The following is a 20,054-nucleotide window of genomic DNA, read 5'->3' as shown; positions in this document are numbered from 1 at the left end:
CCATCTGAAATATTTTAGACTTTGAAGAGCAAAAATATAGTAAGGCTATGGGTAACATTGTAGAAAAGTATTCATCTATACGTCTTCAGGTCCAATGACGTCTAGATGTAACACCTAAATAGATTAATCCTTTTGCCTTTTAGTAGGAAAAGATTTTAAAGAACTCTACTTGGCCAGAATACAGATAGATATTAGCACCACTTCTGGAGTGCGTCTGTGAAGGAGCCCCATATGTCTGTTCCACAAGAAAGCCAGAACTGCTACAGAAGCAACAGAAATATTCTCTTAAGAAAGGCGAACAAAAAATCACAGAAGTCAAATAATTTCATTTTAGGCTACCTGCTGATTTAAACCAGAAATGCAAAATATTTTTGAGACATCAAAATAAATGTTGGGTTTTAATATGCAACTTTCTACAGGCTTGGAAGTGGGTTTTAAGTCCTATGGCGGTGTACATCTGTGAAAGAATTGTTAGGTTTTGGAGATTTCAACAGGAGGTGGTCATTACGAAGGTATGTAACAGAGCTTGCATGTCTGTGTAAAAAAAAGTTATGTCAATGACATATTTTATCTTTTATAGATAACTTGTCTATATTATGACCTCATTTTTCACTCCTACCTTCAGCAGCTCTTCCATCATTACCATGGCTTCAGCCAAGTATTGATTTTAGGTTTTGCATTTACTCCAATAGCAAGTCCATAAGAATATTCCATATGGGACCATACTTGATTAATGAAGTACCAGACTTTACACCACCATAACATAAACATCTGCGCAGAAGGTCTTTCTTTCTAATGAACTGAAACCATGTTCCACTGCAGTAAATGCCAGTGATGCCCTTGACTGCAGTAGGATACAGTTTTTACTTTCAAATCTGGAGGCTTCCAAGGAGATTAGAGGTCATATTACCAGTTAGCACAAATCGTGAAAGATTCGTTAATACCACTGTAACAATTTATCCCAGTTGTGAATATCTCTGTGTGCTAAGGGCCTACTTAAGTCACAGTGGAATGGATGGGGAATGCCGCTACTGAAGCAGCCAAGTCCACACGTATCAAGCCGGCGATCAGAAACAGGCTTATCTTGTGTGAGGGGAAAAGCATGTCGGATAAGTCTTGCTGCTGATTTCACAAAGTGGCTGTGATCTGAGAATCTCAGTATACTGTGTGACATATAAAACTGGCTGCTTAACTGAGATTACCTCTTAATAAAAGTATATTAGAATTGAGCTCACCGAGCATTTTTCTTCTTGCCAAACCAACAATAATCCCATACACGTTAACTGTGTTACATGAGGGTAAAACTGGGAAATTATTCCAGTCTGTTAAGGAATACTTTTGCATAGGCTCCACTATGATAGAAAGTTGACAAACTGTTAAATTGTTACAGCCTTCCCTCTGTCTCTTACACTCAGAAAGCAAGCTGCCCCATGATACACACTGTACTCACTCTCAAGCTATTGGGCAACAACAGCACCACAGCACCCAGTTCAGGCCATAATCTACGTGACATTTAAAGATTACTGTGCATCCCAATTTGCATTAGCTTGTGGTTGAACTCAAGTAGAAATGATTGCCCAGTCACCCGTAACCTGATGGAAACAAACAGTTACTCTTCTGAAGGAAAATGAAACAGGTCCTTTCATTATTGTCTAGGTGGTGACACATTCCTCTGGAGTCCTTGAGCTTCACATGAAGAAACGTGGCTTTAAAATGGGACCTGGTCAATATATCTTTCTACAGTGCCCATCGGTCTCACAGCTGGAGTGGCACCCTTTCACCCTCACCTCAGCTCCCGAGGAAGACTTCTTCAGCATTCACATACGGGTCGTCGGGGATTGGACTGCAGCCCTCTTCAAGGCCTTCGGAGCTGAGGAAAAAGCTTTCAAGGAACTGTGGATGTTACCAAGGTTTGAATAACAAACAATGCATTTTAAAATGTTAAATCTACATTTTAAAATAAATGTTAACAATTTAACCTTTAATTAATTTTGTGTGTGTTCTTTATGATACAGTATTAGATTGTAGTTCTTGATCCATAAATATGCTGTTATGCTAAAAAAAACCCCCACAAATAAACGTAGTCATGAACTTAGGCCAACAGTTGCCAAAAAAGAATGATGATTAATCCAAGATTTAAAGTCTATCTCAATATCTGTATCTCTGTCACTATCATCTATATCTTTAACATCTATATCTACACCTAAAGATATCCATTTCGACAGATAGGTGCTTAAGAACTGAATTAAAATGACACTCAAAGTTACTTTTGTGGCCCAGAAACTTCTGCCTGAACCTTACTTCATTCCAGCAGTCTCCCTCAGCTCTGTCTCCAGTATCCAAACCCTGCTCCACTTTATAAAGGTTATTGGTGTTCAGATTCTGTATCTGTGGCATCTTAATCCATGCTTCATCGTTGCTAGTCAGCAGAGCTCCGCTGAAGCTAGTGGGGCCATCCTGACTTACACAGCTAAGCGTCTGGCTCTGTATGTAGTGGATTCAAACCATGTAGCTCCTTGCAGGCAGAGCGGAGATCTTCAGCGAAGAAAAGCCCAGCTCAGAATCATTTCAGTTCTGGTGGAGTGTGAAGGGCCTGGGACTCAAGGGACAATTTTCCCCCTGGAAAATTACTTCTGATGAGGGACTTCTGGTAAAACTGAACAGCAAAAGGCACTTGTTTAACTACATTTATATAATTTAATGGGACTTGGATGCTAAAGAACATTCTTCTAAAAAGCTTACAGACACCACTGAGCTAACGAGGCGTACTAGAAGGTGGGGGCAGAGAAGAAAGTCTGGTCCAGTCTTTGCATTGTGTCAGTTAACAAGAATTAGAAATGAAAGCCATGCCCCTGTTAAAGGCAACTGGAATGAGAAGTATGCCGTTTCAGCAGAAGTAGAGCAAAAATGGTCCAAAGTGATTGACAGTCAGTGTAAAGAATGAAAAAGAGAAAAATGTTATCAAATGTTGCTGGCCACAATGCAGGGTTGAAACTACGCAGCACTGTCACATATAAAGACTCTTTTTAATCTTGTCAGGGTGCTTAATGCCATCATTCAGTAGCTTTCTTGCAATATATTAAAAAGAATATTTCAACAGTTAAGCTAGCAATAAAGCAAAAAACAAGTCGTTTTCACAGGTTTCAATATCTAAAGATAAACACCAAATTGGTGACTATATTAAAAAAATAACATATAGCAGAAGCTGAGCAGAAGACAGAAGCCATGTAGCAACTGAATGATAAGGTAAGTTTCTAAAAATAAAATATGTATATTGAAATTAATAAAGGAAGACTCAGATAAAAAGTAGGTGCATTTATACAGGTAGCAAGGACAGCTAGTTGTGGTTTCTGGACAACTTGAAAGATAAGACCATAGAATAGACTACCTCTGTGGAAACAATCAAGTTCCATATTATGTCCCTTTGGGATTCTGGCTCACTTAATTGCTGTTTTAGCACACTGTCCCAAAATCTAGCTTCTTTTACAGTCAGGAGTACTACATAATCATGCTGATCAGCAAATGTTTAAATTCTAAAAATAATACAAGAATCTGCTAATGTTACTTTTCCAAAAGTAAATACTTTCCCTGCCTCCTCCAAAATTATAATGCTTCATTCTAATGAAATTGTATAGATGGACACAAAGAGTATGGATAATCCAAGCCATAGCTAGAAAGAGCCTATAGTCCTATTTTCTACTCCTCCCTTGACAAATGCAAATGTAATATTTTTTGTCACTTTGTTTACTATCTTCCTACCTTCCTCCACCCTCCCTAGATCAAATGAATGGGTTCTATAGCTCAGTTTCTCTTTCTCCAATTTCTCCTCCCTACTTCTCTGAGTCTTTGTATTTGGCTCAGCTATCTAGATATGGATGAGCAAGGCATTCAAATTATGGGATCTCTGTCCCTTGAGCATTTACAGACAAATCTCTGTAAGGAATAATTCAGAAATAATTGATGCTGTCTTATAGCACAGAGATAGATTAAAGAATTTCTTGAAATTCCTTCCAGATAATTTTTTTCTCGATCTATTAACAATAATGAGAACTACTCCCAAACTCACATTGAACTATACATAAAAAGCTTACCTGAAAGCAGTTCTTAAGCACTTTACATACATACCCTAAATTAACTGTATTTTACAGGAGCTTCTGAGTGCTCAAAAAAATAAAGGGCTGGGCAATAATCTGAGTAACAATACATATTTTTTAAAAAGTTTATTTTATTTATATCTGAGGCCAGATTTCCAAAAGTTATCCCTGAGTAGCTGTTTCATTTGCTACCACACTTGCAGAGCATTTGGAATATTGAAATTAAAACGAACCATGTTACAAATACAAATGAAAGGGAAAATGTTTGCTAGGACTTCAGGTAAGAAAGCAGCAATAGGGTTTCAGATGCGTTGTGTCCCTATATTTGTGTGTACCATTGCTTGGTGATCCCCCTTTCTTTTTCCCATTAAAACATTTCATTCTTCCTATGTCTGCATATTTGTTTCTAGTATTTAAGCTCAATTTTAAAGATGATTAATGCAATAAAGAGCACAAAGCAATGGAAAACCTGAAAGAAGGAAAAAACTCATTTTTCCTAAGGACTGGGTGTTAGATAGTAAATCCATCTTCCAGAGCACTTATGTTATTGAAAGACAGACTGGACAGAGCATTCCAAAGTACTGTGGGTATTTACATTCCATGTTGCTAGAGGAATGAATCTGATTAATCTTTTTCATCTCTAATTTTGACCAAAATGAATGCCTCAGCATCAGCAACGTTGATTACAGGAAGCAGTAACATTAACAAGCTTTTCTCCTTACACATTTTGCCTTTATGTCAGATACTAAGTACAGTATTATTGCCAAAAATCTACTTCTGAAATACTGTTTTTTCAGAAAGAGCTAAGAAAATAGTAGTTACCTTGCATGTGATGACCTCTTTCTTGCATTCTCTTTTATTACTTTAATGCATATAGACAACTTTTCAAAATGATTAATATAGTCTGTTCCTCTTTACTTTGATATATACCATATACAAAATAAAGCTCTAAAACAGGATGCTTTTCAGTAATTCATGATTAAATATGCAAATTCCACAGCTAAATTTGGACATGCAATTATATGACTAATCACATTTCAGAAAGCCAGAAAATTGCAATTGCATGCTTAAATAGATGGCCAGGCCCCAAACCCACACGGGTGCTCTTGTTCTCTCATTTCAGAAAAAAAAAAAAAAAAAAAGTTGCTTTGCTATTAAATGGCACCCACCGAAAATTAAGTGCGTTTGTATGGCTAATTTGTGTGCCAGCTTAGACATGTCTTTTCTTTTTCATTTTAACAGAGTTCAGATTTAAAAATATGTAGCCCAAAAAATTTTAACCTTTCTGTCATTTTATAAGTGGCTGACCCTTGATTATATGTCTTCTGGCTGTAGGGTGGCCGTGGATGGACCATACGGATCTGCAACCACAGGCATTTTTCACTACCGAGTGAGTGTGTGCATTGCAGCAGGAATCGGAGTCACGCCGTTTGCCTCTGTTTTAAAATCTGTTTGGTACAAATGCTGCAACCCTAATACGGTATTGGCACTGCAGAAGGTAGGTGGGAAGGTTTATTGCTCCATAAAAAAATTCCACAAATGAGCCTATTTTGCCAGGTTAGAGAGACAATTCAGAGCTAGAGACTCACCTGAGTGTTTTAACTCCCTCTCAGAAGCAGTCACTTGCTTTGCAGCTGCCTCAGGAGCTGTTGTGGGGAAGAGTCTCTTGAATTCACTGTTACTTCCAGAAGAAGAAGGTATCCCTAGCCACAGTGTTTTTAGTGAAAGCTGAAGAATAAGATTTTCAATAGCAACTGGAGATAAACGCGGAATGTCTGTCATAGCTACACAGATTATTAGAGAGCTAGAGGAGACATTTGTCCTCTTTCCTACAAAAAAAAATATATATATATTGCAAGGTCATCTCAGACAGAAATGAAGGGCAGCACTTGCTCCTTGTCCAGCTGCAGGTTTCATGAGGGCCCTCTGGTTGCATGTCCTGGTCTGGAGTGCTGCATTCAGCAACAATTAGCTGCTTTTCTCACCTTGCAAAATCAGGATACTAGCCAGTGCAGAAGGAATAAAAAAGGCATTTAAGCTCCGGACGAGATGCATATATCAAGATACATATTACTGCCTCAAACCACTCTATTTTGTTGAAAAAATATATTGGGGTCTGTAAGGCATGGGTGGCACCAATTAAGTTAACATACTCTTGATCTGCTAACCTGTTATACATCTTCTGCTAAGGATATGTGAGGCAGCACTGGGGAAGGATAGGTGCAGAAGAGATAATGGGTGAAGGATAAGAAAGTAACAGAGAAAAAATCAGCATTAAACATTCTCTTCCCTATCCGTCATGGCAAGTGGTAGCTTGTGGACCTTACCGCTTCTTTTAGCTCATTTTCCAATGTAAAAGCTGAATCAGGAACTGTTCAACGTTTCACATTTAAGGAGAGATGTTGAAATTGCATTGGAGTGGACAGATCTCTGAGAGGGTCAGTACATATGGGGCTGATCACAGGACCAAGGGGCTGATCTTTTTAAATGAAAGTGTTAAAACTGGCATCTTAATGACAAGCTGCCACTGAAAAAGCATCTGGGATTTTAGTAACTGAGGAGCTGAGGACAGGTTCAAATTGCCAGGAGGGATCTTTGAGGCAGAAAAAGCACTGAGAAGGGAGGGAAATAAAAATGAAAATATGTGCTAGATGTGATAAGAAGTGTATTTGCAAACACTGCCATTGTACCAGAATTATCTTTTCCACTGGAAGGAGAGCTACATATATGTATATATACATTATATATGTATACTATGTATGTTCTATACGTATACAAGTAAAATTGTTATTATTGTCATTGCTGTTGTCATCTTACGGGGGAAATAAGAGAATTTAACTATGCATTGAGAGTGTAGTATACCTCAAGGTGTTTATCCATAGCTTAGGTTGAATCTTGGTTAAGCGTGCCTACAAAGATAAGTGCATGGTGCCTTCTGCTATGGTTTTCTGCTATAGAATTCAGCTCTTCTGAATTCCTGTGAAATACAAAAGTAGCATGATTTCTGTATTTTCTTTCTCTATATCTTGGCTCCCTTACTGGTACAGTGGGAATAGTGATGCTTATTTTTCACAGGTGTTACGAGGCTAAACTTCATCGGTGTTTGTAAAATATTTTGAAAGCCTGGATGAAAGGTGCTGGGGAAGTTCACAGCATTACTTTAAAAATTTAGCAGTCATCTTAGTGAGAACGATTAATCTCATGGTAGCTCCACATTTTTTTTCCATTGGTTAAAAGCTTCCACTTGTGGTATAATTACAAATAATTTAATCTTCCTCAAAGTATTCAGCACTCTCTTTCTGCCATGATGAGTACCATAGAAATGTCTATTAAGGAAATAAATAAGAGGTTTTTCTTTTTTTAACAACTTCATTTTGATTTGAGTACAGCTATCATTACGCTTATTGAACTAATATTTCTTAGTGTTGCCCACATACGGTTGAGATATAAATACTCATAGCTTCCATAATGTCTGCAGCTGTACAATTTAAAAAACCCAGCACATCAAAAGGAATACACGTTTATCTAATTGAGTCTTCACAATTAAATAGCCTTAGAGCCTTCATTTCCCTATCATTTTTTGCAATGAGGAAGGGCACTACTACTAGTCATGACTGGAAAGTTTCTACTGGCTTTAGCTATGCATAAAATGATCTCTTTTTTCACATTAGTGGCCTCATTTTTCAGATCAATTGCTGCTGAAATTGATAAAATTGTACTGATCTACCAGGTGATAATATTAGCAAACATCCACTTTCTCTTTTACCCTACATAAGGACGTAAGAAAGGTCCTACTGAGTGTCACCAAAAATCCGTCTAGCCCAATATCTTTTCTCCAGCAGTGGCTGTTCATGGATGCCTAGGGAACAGTATACAGACCAGAAAATCATATGGCGATATGTCTTTCATGGACACCTTCTTGCCTCTGAGCAACTTGCAGTACAGTAATGTCTTGATACAAGGGCTGAATCTCTGTGTTTAATATCCTTTAGTAGATTTTTCTTCCATGAATATGTCTAATTGCTTTTAGAACACATGTAGACCTTCGACAGACACAGCAAGTTGTGGCAATAAGTTCAGCTACATACAGCGAGGAAAACAAAAACACCCTCTTCCATTTGCTTTGAGATTGAACATCCCTGCCTGAGGGAACTTGCTTCAAGCTCTACCCCAGCTCACAGCCTTCTCCGCAAAACATCTCTCAAAGACCTAAAAGCCTGGGCTCTTTTTGCTGTCAAACATAACCATCTTTCTGAGCTGTGTTTGAGAACAGTTCAGGCCTCTTGCTTCAAATTTAGGGATATGGATTTGAGCCTTGTCCTGCATTTATACAAAAGGTGGCTTGCTGTCACCCTAGGTCTAAGTCAGTGCCTCGTGCAGGCTGCCAAACCCCAGTCCCCTGCATGCCCCAGGCTGCAGGCACTGCTGCGCCTTACCTACAGTGGCCCACTGGATCAATTAATTAGGCTGAGGAAGATCTCTGATCGTCTTTGGAATGCTACAGCCCATGGGTGGCGTGGTATACTCAGAAACAAGAAGGACTAGGGTTTTGTAGGGAGGTGCCCAGCTGCAGGTGTAAGGGGTTTTGCAGGGACTAGTCATGTCTAAAAGGGAGCAGCAAGAGTGAGGGATGAAGGTGCCTCCCCGGGCATAGCCTGCTTCATGACCTTTTACACCGCTTTGGTGAAAAGCTGTCTTTGCCCAGAGCTGCATCTCCACTTCTGTCTTCATGGAGCAGGGAGAACCAGACGGGTGGTCATCAATAGATAATTATTAATGACTTTCCAGATGATGGAAGCTGATTTACAAGGTATGTTTTTTCACCCTACAGGAAAGAGGCATCAGAGCTTTTGCTCTTGTCTGTTGTAGGATGTGGGAAATGGAATTATAAATATGCATACATTGCAAGGGAGCAGAGTATTACAGAAATAAGTGACTACTCAAAACTCTGCGTTACAGATCTGATTAATAGCAATACTGCATCTAACTCAATTTGCAAAAAGAGCACTTGGAAAATTTAAGACAGTTTACTTGGGCAAGCCATCAGGCTGATGAATGTAGTCGATGTGGGTAGGGTGGGTGGAGACTAATGAAACATAAATCTAAGACAGATTTTTAAGGGTTCTAAATAATTGCAGTCAGTTAGTAGTATAAGACTTACAAAAAAAAATAGGATTCAGAATAATTGTTTAATTATAGAAATGCACTGATGCTGGCTTTATTCTACAGTTTTAATAAGGATGAATTTTATTGTGCATTTATTGTATTTTAATTATACATGTAATATGTTGCGCTACGTTATGGGCAGTCAATGTAAAGAAAGGAAGACTTCTTTGTAAACACCATTTATTTTAACATATTATTCTAGAAGTCCTCTTTGATCTACAGGAAAAGGACACCTTTTACCCATAGGCCATCCTTCTTCACTACCTCTTTTCTTTCTAAGATTCTAATCATGGCCAAAAATACTTCTTATAATGACAGTCTTTCCTCATTCCCAAATGCTCTCTCCCTCTAACATGTGAAAATTAGAGGCAGTACAATGGGTACTGCTTCAGCAGAACTGCACCATGGATGAGTTTATGGAATTTCTGCAGTTTCAGAAAGCTACATCCTTTCTTGAGAGGACTCTGCCAGACGTGGCTTTATCAAATTTGGCTGGACTGGCTGCTACCGTGACAGCTAGGTCTGCAACCAGCTAAAAGCACACCTTCAAGCTCTATAGTCTGCTATTCTGGAAACCACTGCCGCATCATCTTGACTCATTGGCTAGCTTTTCTTCCTCCTTTCCTGAATGTGCTTGGCTCACAGTCCTACCCACATACTCCCAGTTGCTACCCCATGCACAATTCATTATTTATTTAGAAGCACATGCCTCCTCTCCACACACATGTACTAAATATGCATTTCCATAAAATGAACTGCTGAAAAGACTTGAGAAATAAGATGATCAAGTAGAGGCTGGGGGAAGATATTTCTCACTACAAATCAACAGCCAAGATGTCATATAGACTGACAGCACTCAGTGGCCTGATTTTCGAGGTGCTGAGGGTGTAGAACAAGGGGAGACTTCAGGATTCAGACACAAAAAGACTACATAAAGGTTAAGGCTATAAATCTTACTTAGTTTTGGTAATTTAAAATAATGCTGTTGTTGGTCACAAAAATGAAATGCTATTAAGTCAGTGGGCTTACTTTTTCCTCTTAACCTATGCCAGTGTAAATCAGCAGCAACCCCCCTGTAAAGCAATGAGGTTACATTTAAGGCAAAACATTGAAACAGGAGAGGAAAAAATCAAACAGCCAAGATGATACTAAAGTTCTGCAGACAATCCTATTCCTAGGCTGTAAAAATACCCTACTTAACCCTGAATGCTTTATCTCTGTTTCCTGGGATCATACTTCATTTATATTTCTTACAGAAACCACAGATGGTCCCTTACAGTACACTCAAATATAGGAAACGTCTCAAATTACTGTTAGTCTCTTTCACCAAATCTCCAGTGAAGCATGGTGTTACCACATTTTTTTCCCCACCACTTTACCAGAAGTCTGACAACCTACTATATTAAATCTTCGGGAAATCTCTTTATAGCTTTCTGATTTCTTCTCTGACTTTTCACTTCAGAAGTGTCTAATGTGCATCTTTATCATATTGATCCTATGGAAAAGGGCTACTATTTCCAGATCATCCCACAATGGTTGCCTTGGGGACAGACCTTCCAGATAACCTTTGATACTGAAGTACAATAAAAGAGGGGCTGGTGAGCACAGAGAGAGATGGGTTGGAGGAAATTAAGGGATTTTCCAACAAAATAAAAATCACAGTCACAGTAAAACAAGTTCTAACCATTCCTTTGTTATAAGCTCATGTCCTCCATGCCATTCCTTTTTCATCTGAAATTGTGTATTTTTAGGCTTCCTCCATGTTTGTGAATTATGTCCTCTTAGGCACTATAAAAATAATTACAGACAAAATTACATTGCCCACAGAGACCCATTCGAGGTCTGGTGCCCTCTGTTCAAAAGTAATGATGGATAGTGTGGCAAGAGCTACAGAACTCGAGTTACAAGAATTGCAGTCAGCTTTGTCTTATAATTGTGGTTCAGCTGGGCATCAGGATAGTGCCTGGGCAGTCACCCAAGGAACTTCAGGCATTCATCCCCTGGGTGGTGCAGGAACTCCCAGTGTAGTTATCTACACAGCTGGACCGGCTCCAGACAAGGGACTGAGCTGAAACCAGGGATGGGCTGTACTCCCAACCCCCTTTCGCAGCACAGCATCGGTGGAGGAGGTTTCCAGGTGGGAATTTCCAACTGTCCTGAAGAGTCTCTAAGGCAGCTCCTGCTCTGCTGTATGTCTCACTGTGTTGATTAAGATCCTGGGAGGGAAAACTCACTAGTCCTAAGACTCCGCAGGCAGTTCCTGCTGCAAAATTGGTTAACTTGTACATGGACAAAACATTTGCATATGGTCAACTGAAACTGTTCCTGCAGAAGTGGTCACACAGGGCAGTCTTTTACATATAGCTAAATAGTTAGAAGATGCTTTGTACATAGTTAAGACAATAGATCGCAACAGATCACAATAGATCATGCACATGCTGAAGTGATCACAACAGTCCCTGGGACAGCTGGCTGTAAGAACTGAGCAGAAAAAGAGGTCTGGGGAATCTCACCCGATCCAACTGAAGATGACACAGCAATGAGGCTTGAAATAGAAACTCTCATCACCACATAAGACAGTGACTAACTATCTTGTTTGAAAGATTTTATTCCCTATGCAAGCATCACTCTATGCCAAGATCCTAATAAATTAGCTTTTCTTTTTAAACAAACTCTCTGCTCTGTGGCTGACTACAGTGGAGGATGAACAGACAGAAATAAGCCATATAGAATGATTAAAGGATGGAAAATTAGCCTCTCGGTGACAGATCCCAGAAATGTTTGGTTTACCACAGAGAGGATTATAGGATGACTTGATCCCAGCTTCTAATTTCTACCTGGGGAACTAAACTTTAATAACAGGCTCTCCAATCCAATAGACAACTAAAACAAGATCCAGCATATGGAAGATGACGCTAGAGAAATCTGGATAAAAAAAACTGTGCAAATTTTTCATAGAGAGGAGGTTTTCTACCAATAGAAAACCATTCATGGGATAGTGGTTCATTTTACCCCTTCCACAACTTTAAAATTACAGTTTCTCTAAAAATTATATGCTCCAATTTAAGCAAGAAATACATTAAAAAAAGAAGTAGGGGCATCCTGTAGCCTGATTTATACAGGGTATCTGACTTGAGCATAACTGTACCTTTGATGACATCATCTGTTAACGTACGGCATAAGGTCTTGAGAAACAGAAATGCCTTGCTTACGTGCTGAATGAAACTGAAATTCCATTTTAAACATAACTGAAAATAAATCCAAAACTTCAAAAGATTATTCAACTTATTTGCAAGAAATGCAGGCTTAGGCATTATAAGTCAAAGTTGAGATGCACTGGCAGGGGGAGACGGGAAACTTGTACATTGCTTATCTTCACTACCACATTAATATATTCAATGTTTGAGAAGAAAATGAAATTTTTAAAACATAGAAACTACGTCATCAAAATGGTGTGTAATGATGTTTAAATTTACAGTGGAGAAGAGTTATACACTATGTGGTTAATTAATTGAGCCAATCATTAGGAAGTTTTATTGAAAGTTTGCTTCTTGCTAAATCTCTTTACTTTTATCTGACAGGTTTATTTTTACTGGATTTGTCGAGACCCGTCAGCATTTGAGTGGTTTGCTGATCTTCTGTTCCATTTGGAAACAAAAATGGCTGAAAAAGGGAAAAATGATTTTCTAAGTTATCATATATTTCTTACTGGCTGGGATGAAAGTCAGGTAATAATGAAACTCTTATGAGTCTGAGTTAATGTACCTTGCTTTTCCAGTATGGTAACATATGGAACCAGAACAGCTGAATAAATGATGGATGAAGCAGAGAGATAAAGAACTGTAAATACAAAGACACCAAGCCGTCTGTTTCCAACTCACATTTAGGAAAACAGGAATGGAGAAATCAAGCCAGTGATCCTTCCAGTCCTATATCTTGGCTTGGGCAACGCTGATTACCAGGTGTTTTGCAGAAATATGTAAAGAGTATTTCAGGAACTTGGGAAGGGACATTTTGTCCACATCTTCAAAACAGAGGGTTGTATAAAAAGCATTGGTTTTGTTTACTTTTATTATTTAGTATAATTTATGTTGTTCACATAACATGTTTGTTCACATAAGTCCAGTACACTTTTGAACCCTGCTGTGCTTAGAACATTTTGGCAACAAGCTCTATGGACTAATGCATGCTGTTTGAAAATATATTTTCTCTGGTTGACTTCAAATTTGCCATCTTACAATTTCACTGGATCATCCCAACCTGAGGCACTTAATCCTCAGACTGGGTCAATTTTATTCGATTTCTTTAGTCTTTACCTAGACCTAGATGAGTTGATTTTCTCTCCCTTTTATTTTTAATGGATCACTCAGATAACATTGCGATCAGTTAGGCACCTGCCAGAAAAACTCTCACAGGAAAGTCTTTGCTCTACTGTTTTATTTCCTGCTGTCTCTGTTGAATGAAGGACTGTCTAGTAGAGATTAAAAAAATAGATTTCATAGAGCTTTTCCCTTCCTGCCTCTGCTGCCACAAAAAAAACATTGTTTCTTTCTGCTCTCCTTAGGGCTTCTGTCAAGTAATGAGGTATGTGCATAAAGCTGTATTCAGAAAAATCTACTCCCACCGTGAAGTATAGAAGTCATAGAAACCACCACTGTGCATTAGCAATATCACAGGGTATTACCTAAAACCTGTTTTGAAAGAAGCTATTGAGGAACCTAACAAAACACAAAGTTGCCCTCATCTCTCAACTGTCATCATCCCACCTCCCTCTTGGGCAAACATCAGGCCAGAAGTCAGGTAGGGCGACAACTATTCTTGCTGGGATGTCTGACTCTCTTCATTCTTGTGCCCTGCACTTTTATGAAGTGCCTCCTTCTTCTCTTCAAGCCCACCGTCCAGTCTCCTGCCAGCACTGCCTCCTTATCCTGTGCTGCTGGTTAGGTGACACAGGAACATCCTCGAAGCTGTGCTGACTCCCCACTGACACTTGTACTGCTCTTGCTCCTGCAGCCCCCCAGCATCCTAAAGGGCTGTGGGGGAAGATTAATGTTTTTCAGTGGCTGCTTCTCCTACTCTGACCAAGCCCAGGAAACTGTGCTGGGTAACAGCTCTTCCTTCTTTAGACATCCACAAAACTCCCTCACCTTATAGGTCTTACTTATCTTTAGTAAATGTCAGTTCATCACTACTCAAAATTTGATCTTCAGCACCAGTAATATTTGGAAGATGCTTTACTTTGCTTCTCCCTTAGCAAACAACAAAACCAACGTTCTCCCCATTCTCTCCCTGTCTCACCATATAGATGACCAGTAGTTGGGTGAAGCTGAACCCAGGCAGGATAGGCATTTTACAACTTCTAGTGCACCCTCCACTACTGCCAGTTGTTTACTCCTCAGACATGTTTCTTCAATGCTTCAAGCTCTTTGTAGATTCTAGGTTGGCATCAGATGGCCAAGCAGAAATGGCACAGGTCTGCCTCTTCTTGGACAAGAAATAATTTTTCAGCCTACTGCTCCTTGCACTGCCCCTGCGATTCCAAGGCAACTTTAATGCTGTGAGCTCTAGCAAGGACTAACACCAAAAATCCTGGAAAAGTTCCACTTAATGTGAACAGAAATAGCCCATCTGCTCCATGGCACAATTTTGCTGTAAACAATTAAAAAATCCTGCAGTTCCCCACCTCCCACTCTCACCAGACACCTTAAGTTCTTTCTTAGACTGTTCTATGACATTGGTCCAAACTAACAAGAAGAATCTTTTAAAAACATGACCTTTTGTGACAACTGTGCTTGACCAGAATAATTGAGTTGTTAAGCAACATGGAAGGCTCATTAGCACGAAAAATATACGACATTCCCAGGAAATTGATCTAAATTTCAGCAACCGCTTCTGCAAGAGATGATAATGATGCCTACTTCATGCTAGGGCCTGAACTAAATGCAAATCCCATTTTTTAACTTGGCTTTCCTCTGGTAATTTCTTGACAGTGATAGTAACGATGATAGTCTGTAGTGAAAACAAGCATATTACTCCTACACAATAGCAGCACAATTAGGAGGCATGGTGGTTTTGTTTTTAAATGCACCTGGGAAATACTCAGATAGCATGGTAATGGGTGTAGCACAGGAACTGAGTGACAGTAAATGCCTGCGAAAATGAGGATTTGTTTTCTTGGCACTGGGAGCTGTGCAGCTTGCTTAGTTCAGTGCTTCACCTGAGCTGATCCACTCTCTCCACTTGCCTCCACCTTAGGAGAAGAGTCAAACCACTCAGGGTTTTACCCCTGCCAAGCTAGTACACCCGATGTCTTTTCCATCAGCAGCAGAATGCTCTGGACTTACTTAAGGTGCATGTAATTGCTAACATTTGTTGTCAAACTCTGTTACAGTACACTCTCTTCCTTTTCCTAAATTCCAACTTAGCCTTTAAAATGGTGACTGGCACTTCAGGTTCTGCAATGAAGGAAGTGTAGAGTGAGATATTCAAAGGCTGAGAAGAGGTTTAGGAATCTAAGACCTGCCTGTAAAAGTGACTTAGGCACTTAGGCCCAGGCCAGTAAAGACAAGTATTTAATCCCAACTCTTGGAAGTGCTTTTCACACTTCTAGTCATTTTGTGAACTCTTGAGTACTCCTCTCCTCTCCTCTCCTCTCCTCTCCTCTCCTCTCCTCTCCTCTCCTCTCCTCTCCTCTCCTCTCCTCTCCTCTCCTCTCCTCTCCTCTCCTCTCCTCTCCTCTCCTCTCCTCTCCTCTCCTCTCCCCTCCCCTCCCCTCCCCTCCCCTCCCCTCCCCTCCCCTCCTCTCCTCTCCTCTCTCCTCCTTCCATTTGATAATTACAGTTTTCTTTCCCTCATTAATACTTCTGTCTTTCAACATGAGGCAGCATTATTGCTTGCTTGGAGTATACATTGTTGCCTCTAAAATTATTATCTAGTACATTTGCCTTTAGGCTACTCACATAGCCCTACATTATGATGACACGATGGATGTAATTACTGGTTTGAGACAGAAGACCTGCTATGGAAGGCCAAACTGGGACAATGAGTTCAAGCAACTAGCCGAAAACCATCCCAGGTAAGGCAGGTTGGCTTCTAACCTTGTTAAGTAACTCTTCTCTCAGCATAAACAGTGGGAGGAGGGCAAACCTTTCTAAATGACCCTTTTAAAATAATTTAGGTTTTTTGCTGTGTAGAAAGAAGATTTATGCTTAATGAAGCTTTTAATGAAGAAATCTCGGGAAGAGAATGCCAATAAAATCTAATTTTTGGACAAGAAAATCTAATATTTAGAAGTATTTCAATATCCTGGCCTTTGTCCAGATATAATTGAAACACACAATCCAATTACTGTTCTGCACAAAGGACAAAGTAGCATTAATTTCCCTTGAAGATGGTTATTAAAGAGATAAACTGTGATTTTTTTCTTATGATGTCAAGGATATGTTTGTTCCCCTAACATATTTGGCTACTCTTGCAAGAATATGCTGTTCTGTTATTAGTTCATCTCTGCTGACAAAGACAGTTCATTTGAACTTGGTGGATTTGCTAGTGGTCTGAGAAAAGCTTCTTTGTTCCTGAAAGCCTTTGAAGCAAAAATTTGAAATATTTTGTGTTCAGCAGTAGAAGATTCCAGAATCTTTGTGACTCTTGATGATTTCCAAACATTTACCTGCTAATGCAAAATAAAGGCTTGCACTTGGGAGACAGAGATACAAAAAGAAAAAAGAAAACTTTTTTTAAAGATGAAAAAGACCCAAGAAAAAGCTGAAAGGGAGGAGATCAAAGAGAATACAGTAAGCTACAAGAATACCATAAAATTGCAGAAATAACAGTAATAGAGAAACCAGTTGATGGAGGTCAAAGTAAATACAATCAGGAAATATGAAAGATTAAAAATAGAAAAAGGCCAAGAGTAGAAAATACGATTTTTGAAAGACCTTTTATAGGGATTCTACTGCATAAACAGAGCTTTTAAAGCTATTGTTGGAACATTATTTTTTGTTTAGTACAGCTGAGAAAAATCTCGTTTTCTGATGCTCAGGGAAGGAGATGGGCATTAACTTTCTATACTGGATCTTGTATTTCCTCTAAAAGCCAGTGCTAAAGTGACAGAAAAATCTGTATTTTCTTCTGAACCTAGGTTTATGAACCTATGCCCATGTTGATGGTCAATGTTGAACCTTTCGAAGAAAATCTTGCATGAAATAAGCATTCCTTATGAGCAAAGAAATACCCTACCTTTTTTTTGCTCTGAGTTACAGAGGGTTCAAGGGGCAAAGAAACTCAAGACTTTATATTGTGCGGTGGAACAACCAACTTTTACGAACTAATGAAATTTTGGGTCCCTGCACTTAGGTCCACGGACTTTCCCTTGGCTGCAACAGTGTCTTTTAGCGGATTAGCAGGAATATACCACTCCACGTTAAACCTAGTCCAATCAAGCACCAGAGCAATATGGCACTACCTCTAGGGACGATGGCTTGGGCACCCAAATCATATCTACCGCCCCTCCTTTACAGAAGCAAACCTTTTGAAACTCTGCTGTCACTTGTGACTTGCACTGCATTTATGTAGACTGAGCTTTCCCCAGTAGGGTAGCACGTGCGTGTATCTGTGTGTACATATATACGCTTTAAAGCAGTACAAGCTGTGTACTTAGAAGCAAACCCTTTAAGGCACTTTGCAGCAAGTAACCAGGTTTCCAGCTCCCTGCAACAGACTTGTGCGCTTATGAACACAATTCTTTGTTACATTGGTTGTGTTCTTATTTTATAAGAATTGCCTATTTACAAACTTTGTTATTAGAGAAGCCATTTAAAAACTGTCTGTCAGCAGAAAAGTGTTAAAATAAAGGGAAAAAATGAACTCCAATGGAGAAAAAGCATTGAAAATTTTCAGCTTAAGCAGCGCGTTTGCTTCTCTGATTAAAAAGTTATGAAGATCAAAACCAAAGAACTACCATTTAAAATAGTTTGTGACCTCTAATATAGCAATCCAAATGAATAATGCAGTAAGACATAATAAACACTAAAGTATTAAAATAATTATACTGTAATACTTTGTGACAGCAACACAAATTCACAAATTTTTCAAATGTATTTCTCAAAAAGCCTTTTTAAAAAATGCAAAGCTGGAGGCAGACAAAAGGTACAGTTTATCAATTTACTCTGTTACTCTCATGTTTTTGTTGTTATTGTGGTTACAGCAACAGTATTGGAGTATTCTTCTGTGGACCCAAGGCTCTCTCTAAGATCCTTCAAAAGACATGCAACACATATTCATCAGTTGATCCAAGAGGAGTTCAGTTTCACTATAACAAAGAAAGTTTCTAGGCTGGACTTCTTAACTATATAATAGGTATTACCAAATTGTGTATTTTTTCCTCATCTCCTTCTGTCCTCTATTCATTGTGCAGCATTCAGGCCAGATATTAGGAGCTGTAAATTGAAGTAGGTACATTGACTTCAGTAGAAAAATGCCATCCTATGCCAACTAAAGATTTGGACCCCATCCTTAGCCTTTCCTTCAAAGAACTGAAGGGCCGATTCTCCATCACTTACTTCATGATGCTGCAAATCCATCTACATCTGTGTGAAAGCAAGCACAAACCACTAACCTTTGAAGAAAACGGCTTGAGTAAAATGGACATTTAGAACTGTACCTCACTGTTGTATATGATCAAACTACTACTGCAAGCAATACTCGCATTCCTGCTGTTTAAATCATGCCCAGGCATTCAAAGCATTTTCCTTGCTGGTGTTCTGATTTTGCACTTCTTATAGCCTCCTACTGTGCACACATCCACATCGCCTTTTGTGCTGCAGCAATACTGTTTATATACACACTGTCCAACAAATTCCTTTTGTTCTACCAAACTATGCACCATTTAAGCCTGCCATTTCTGTAGCGATGGTAGCTGTGCATGTCATAAGAAAATGCATTCTGAGGGTTAATATGTTAAAGAAAACTCCAGAAATTTTTGCACTCAGCAAATGGATCTCCTGAGACAGGCAACTGAAACTGTGGAAGAAATTTCAGGTGTCCTTTAAATGTCACATGGTTTCATGGGCACTGAAGAATGGGCTTGAAAAGACACAGAATCATAGATAAATGACAGACTGACTGAGGTCAGAAGGCACCCCTGGAGATTACCTACTACAAACCCCCTGCTCAGAGCTGATTCTGTGAAGACAAGAGTGACATTTGCATTCTTCCAGTCCTCAGGAACTTCCTCCCATCGCTATAACCGTTCAAAGATAATGAAGAATGGCCAGCTCCCTCAGCATTTTTGGGTGCATCCCATCAGTTACCACAGGCTTGTTTAAAGGCTCCCTAGCCTGATCCTCCTTCACTGGGGTAAGTCTGAATTGCTTCATATTTTCCCACTTACCTCGGGAGCCTGGGATCTCTGAAGGTCAGCCTTACCTGTAAAGACTGAGATGAAAAAGTCATTGAGTACCTCTGTCTTCTCCATGGCCTTGGGCACCATGTCCCCCACCCCATTCAGCAGCAGACCAACATTTTCCTAGTCTTGCTTTTTCTATTCATGCATGCATAGCAGCCCTTCTTCTTGCCCCTCACTTCCCTCACCAGGTTCAACTCCCAATGGGCTTTGGCTTCCCTAACCTCAGCCCTGCACACTCAGTGTCTCTATGTTCCTCCTGCATGACCTGTCCCTTCTCCCACCTCTTGTATGCCTCCTTTTGTGCTTGAGTTCTGTCAGGAGGGATTTGTCATCCATGCAGGCCTCCTACCACCTTTGCTTGACTTACTCCACAGCAAGAGGGATCATTT

General features: G+C 39.5%; 1 protein-coding gene across 1 annotated transcript in view; it reads left to right on the top strand.

Moving 5' to 3' along the window:
• Positions 1–18,592, top strand: part of NOX3 (NADPH oxidase 3) — a 39,170-nt gene extending 20,578 nt beyond the window's left edge. Inside the window, exons 8-13 of the mRNA XM_064448616.1 lie at positions 420–512; positions 1,657–1,910; positions 5,430–5,592; positions 12,842–12,988; positions 16,211–16,335; positions 18,466–18,592. Coding sequence (XP_064304686.1) covers positions 420–512; positions 1,657–1,910; positions 5,430–5,592; positions 12,842–12,988; positions 16,211–16,335; positions 18,466–18,592 — 909 coding nt within the window. The remainder of the gene's footprint in view (positions 1–419; positions 513–1,656; positions 1,911–5,429; positions 5,593–12,841; positions 12,989–16,210; positions 16,336–18,465) is intronic.
• The last annotated feature ends 1,462 nt before the right edge of the window (positions 18,593–20,054 follow it).

The sequence above is a fragment of the Phalacrocorax carbo genome, chromosome 3, assembly GCF_963921805.1.
Source record: "Phalacrocorax carbo chromosome 3, bPhaCar2.1, whole genome shotgun sequence".
Classification (NCBI taxonomy): domain Eukaryota; kingdom Metazoa; phylum Chordata; class Aves; order Suliformes; family Phalacrocoracidae; genus Phalacrocorax; species Phalacrocorax carbo.
Note: the sequence above shows the minus strand (reverse complement) of the source record. Positions and strands in the feature narration are given on the sequence as shown.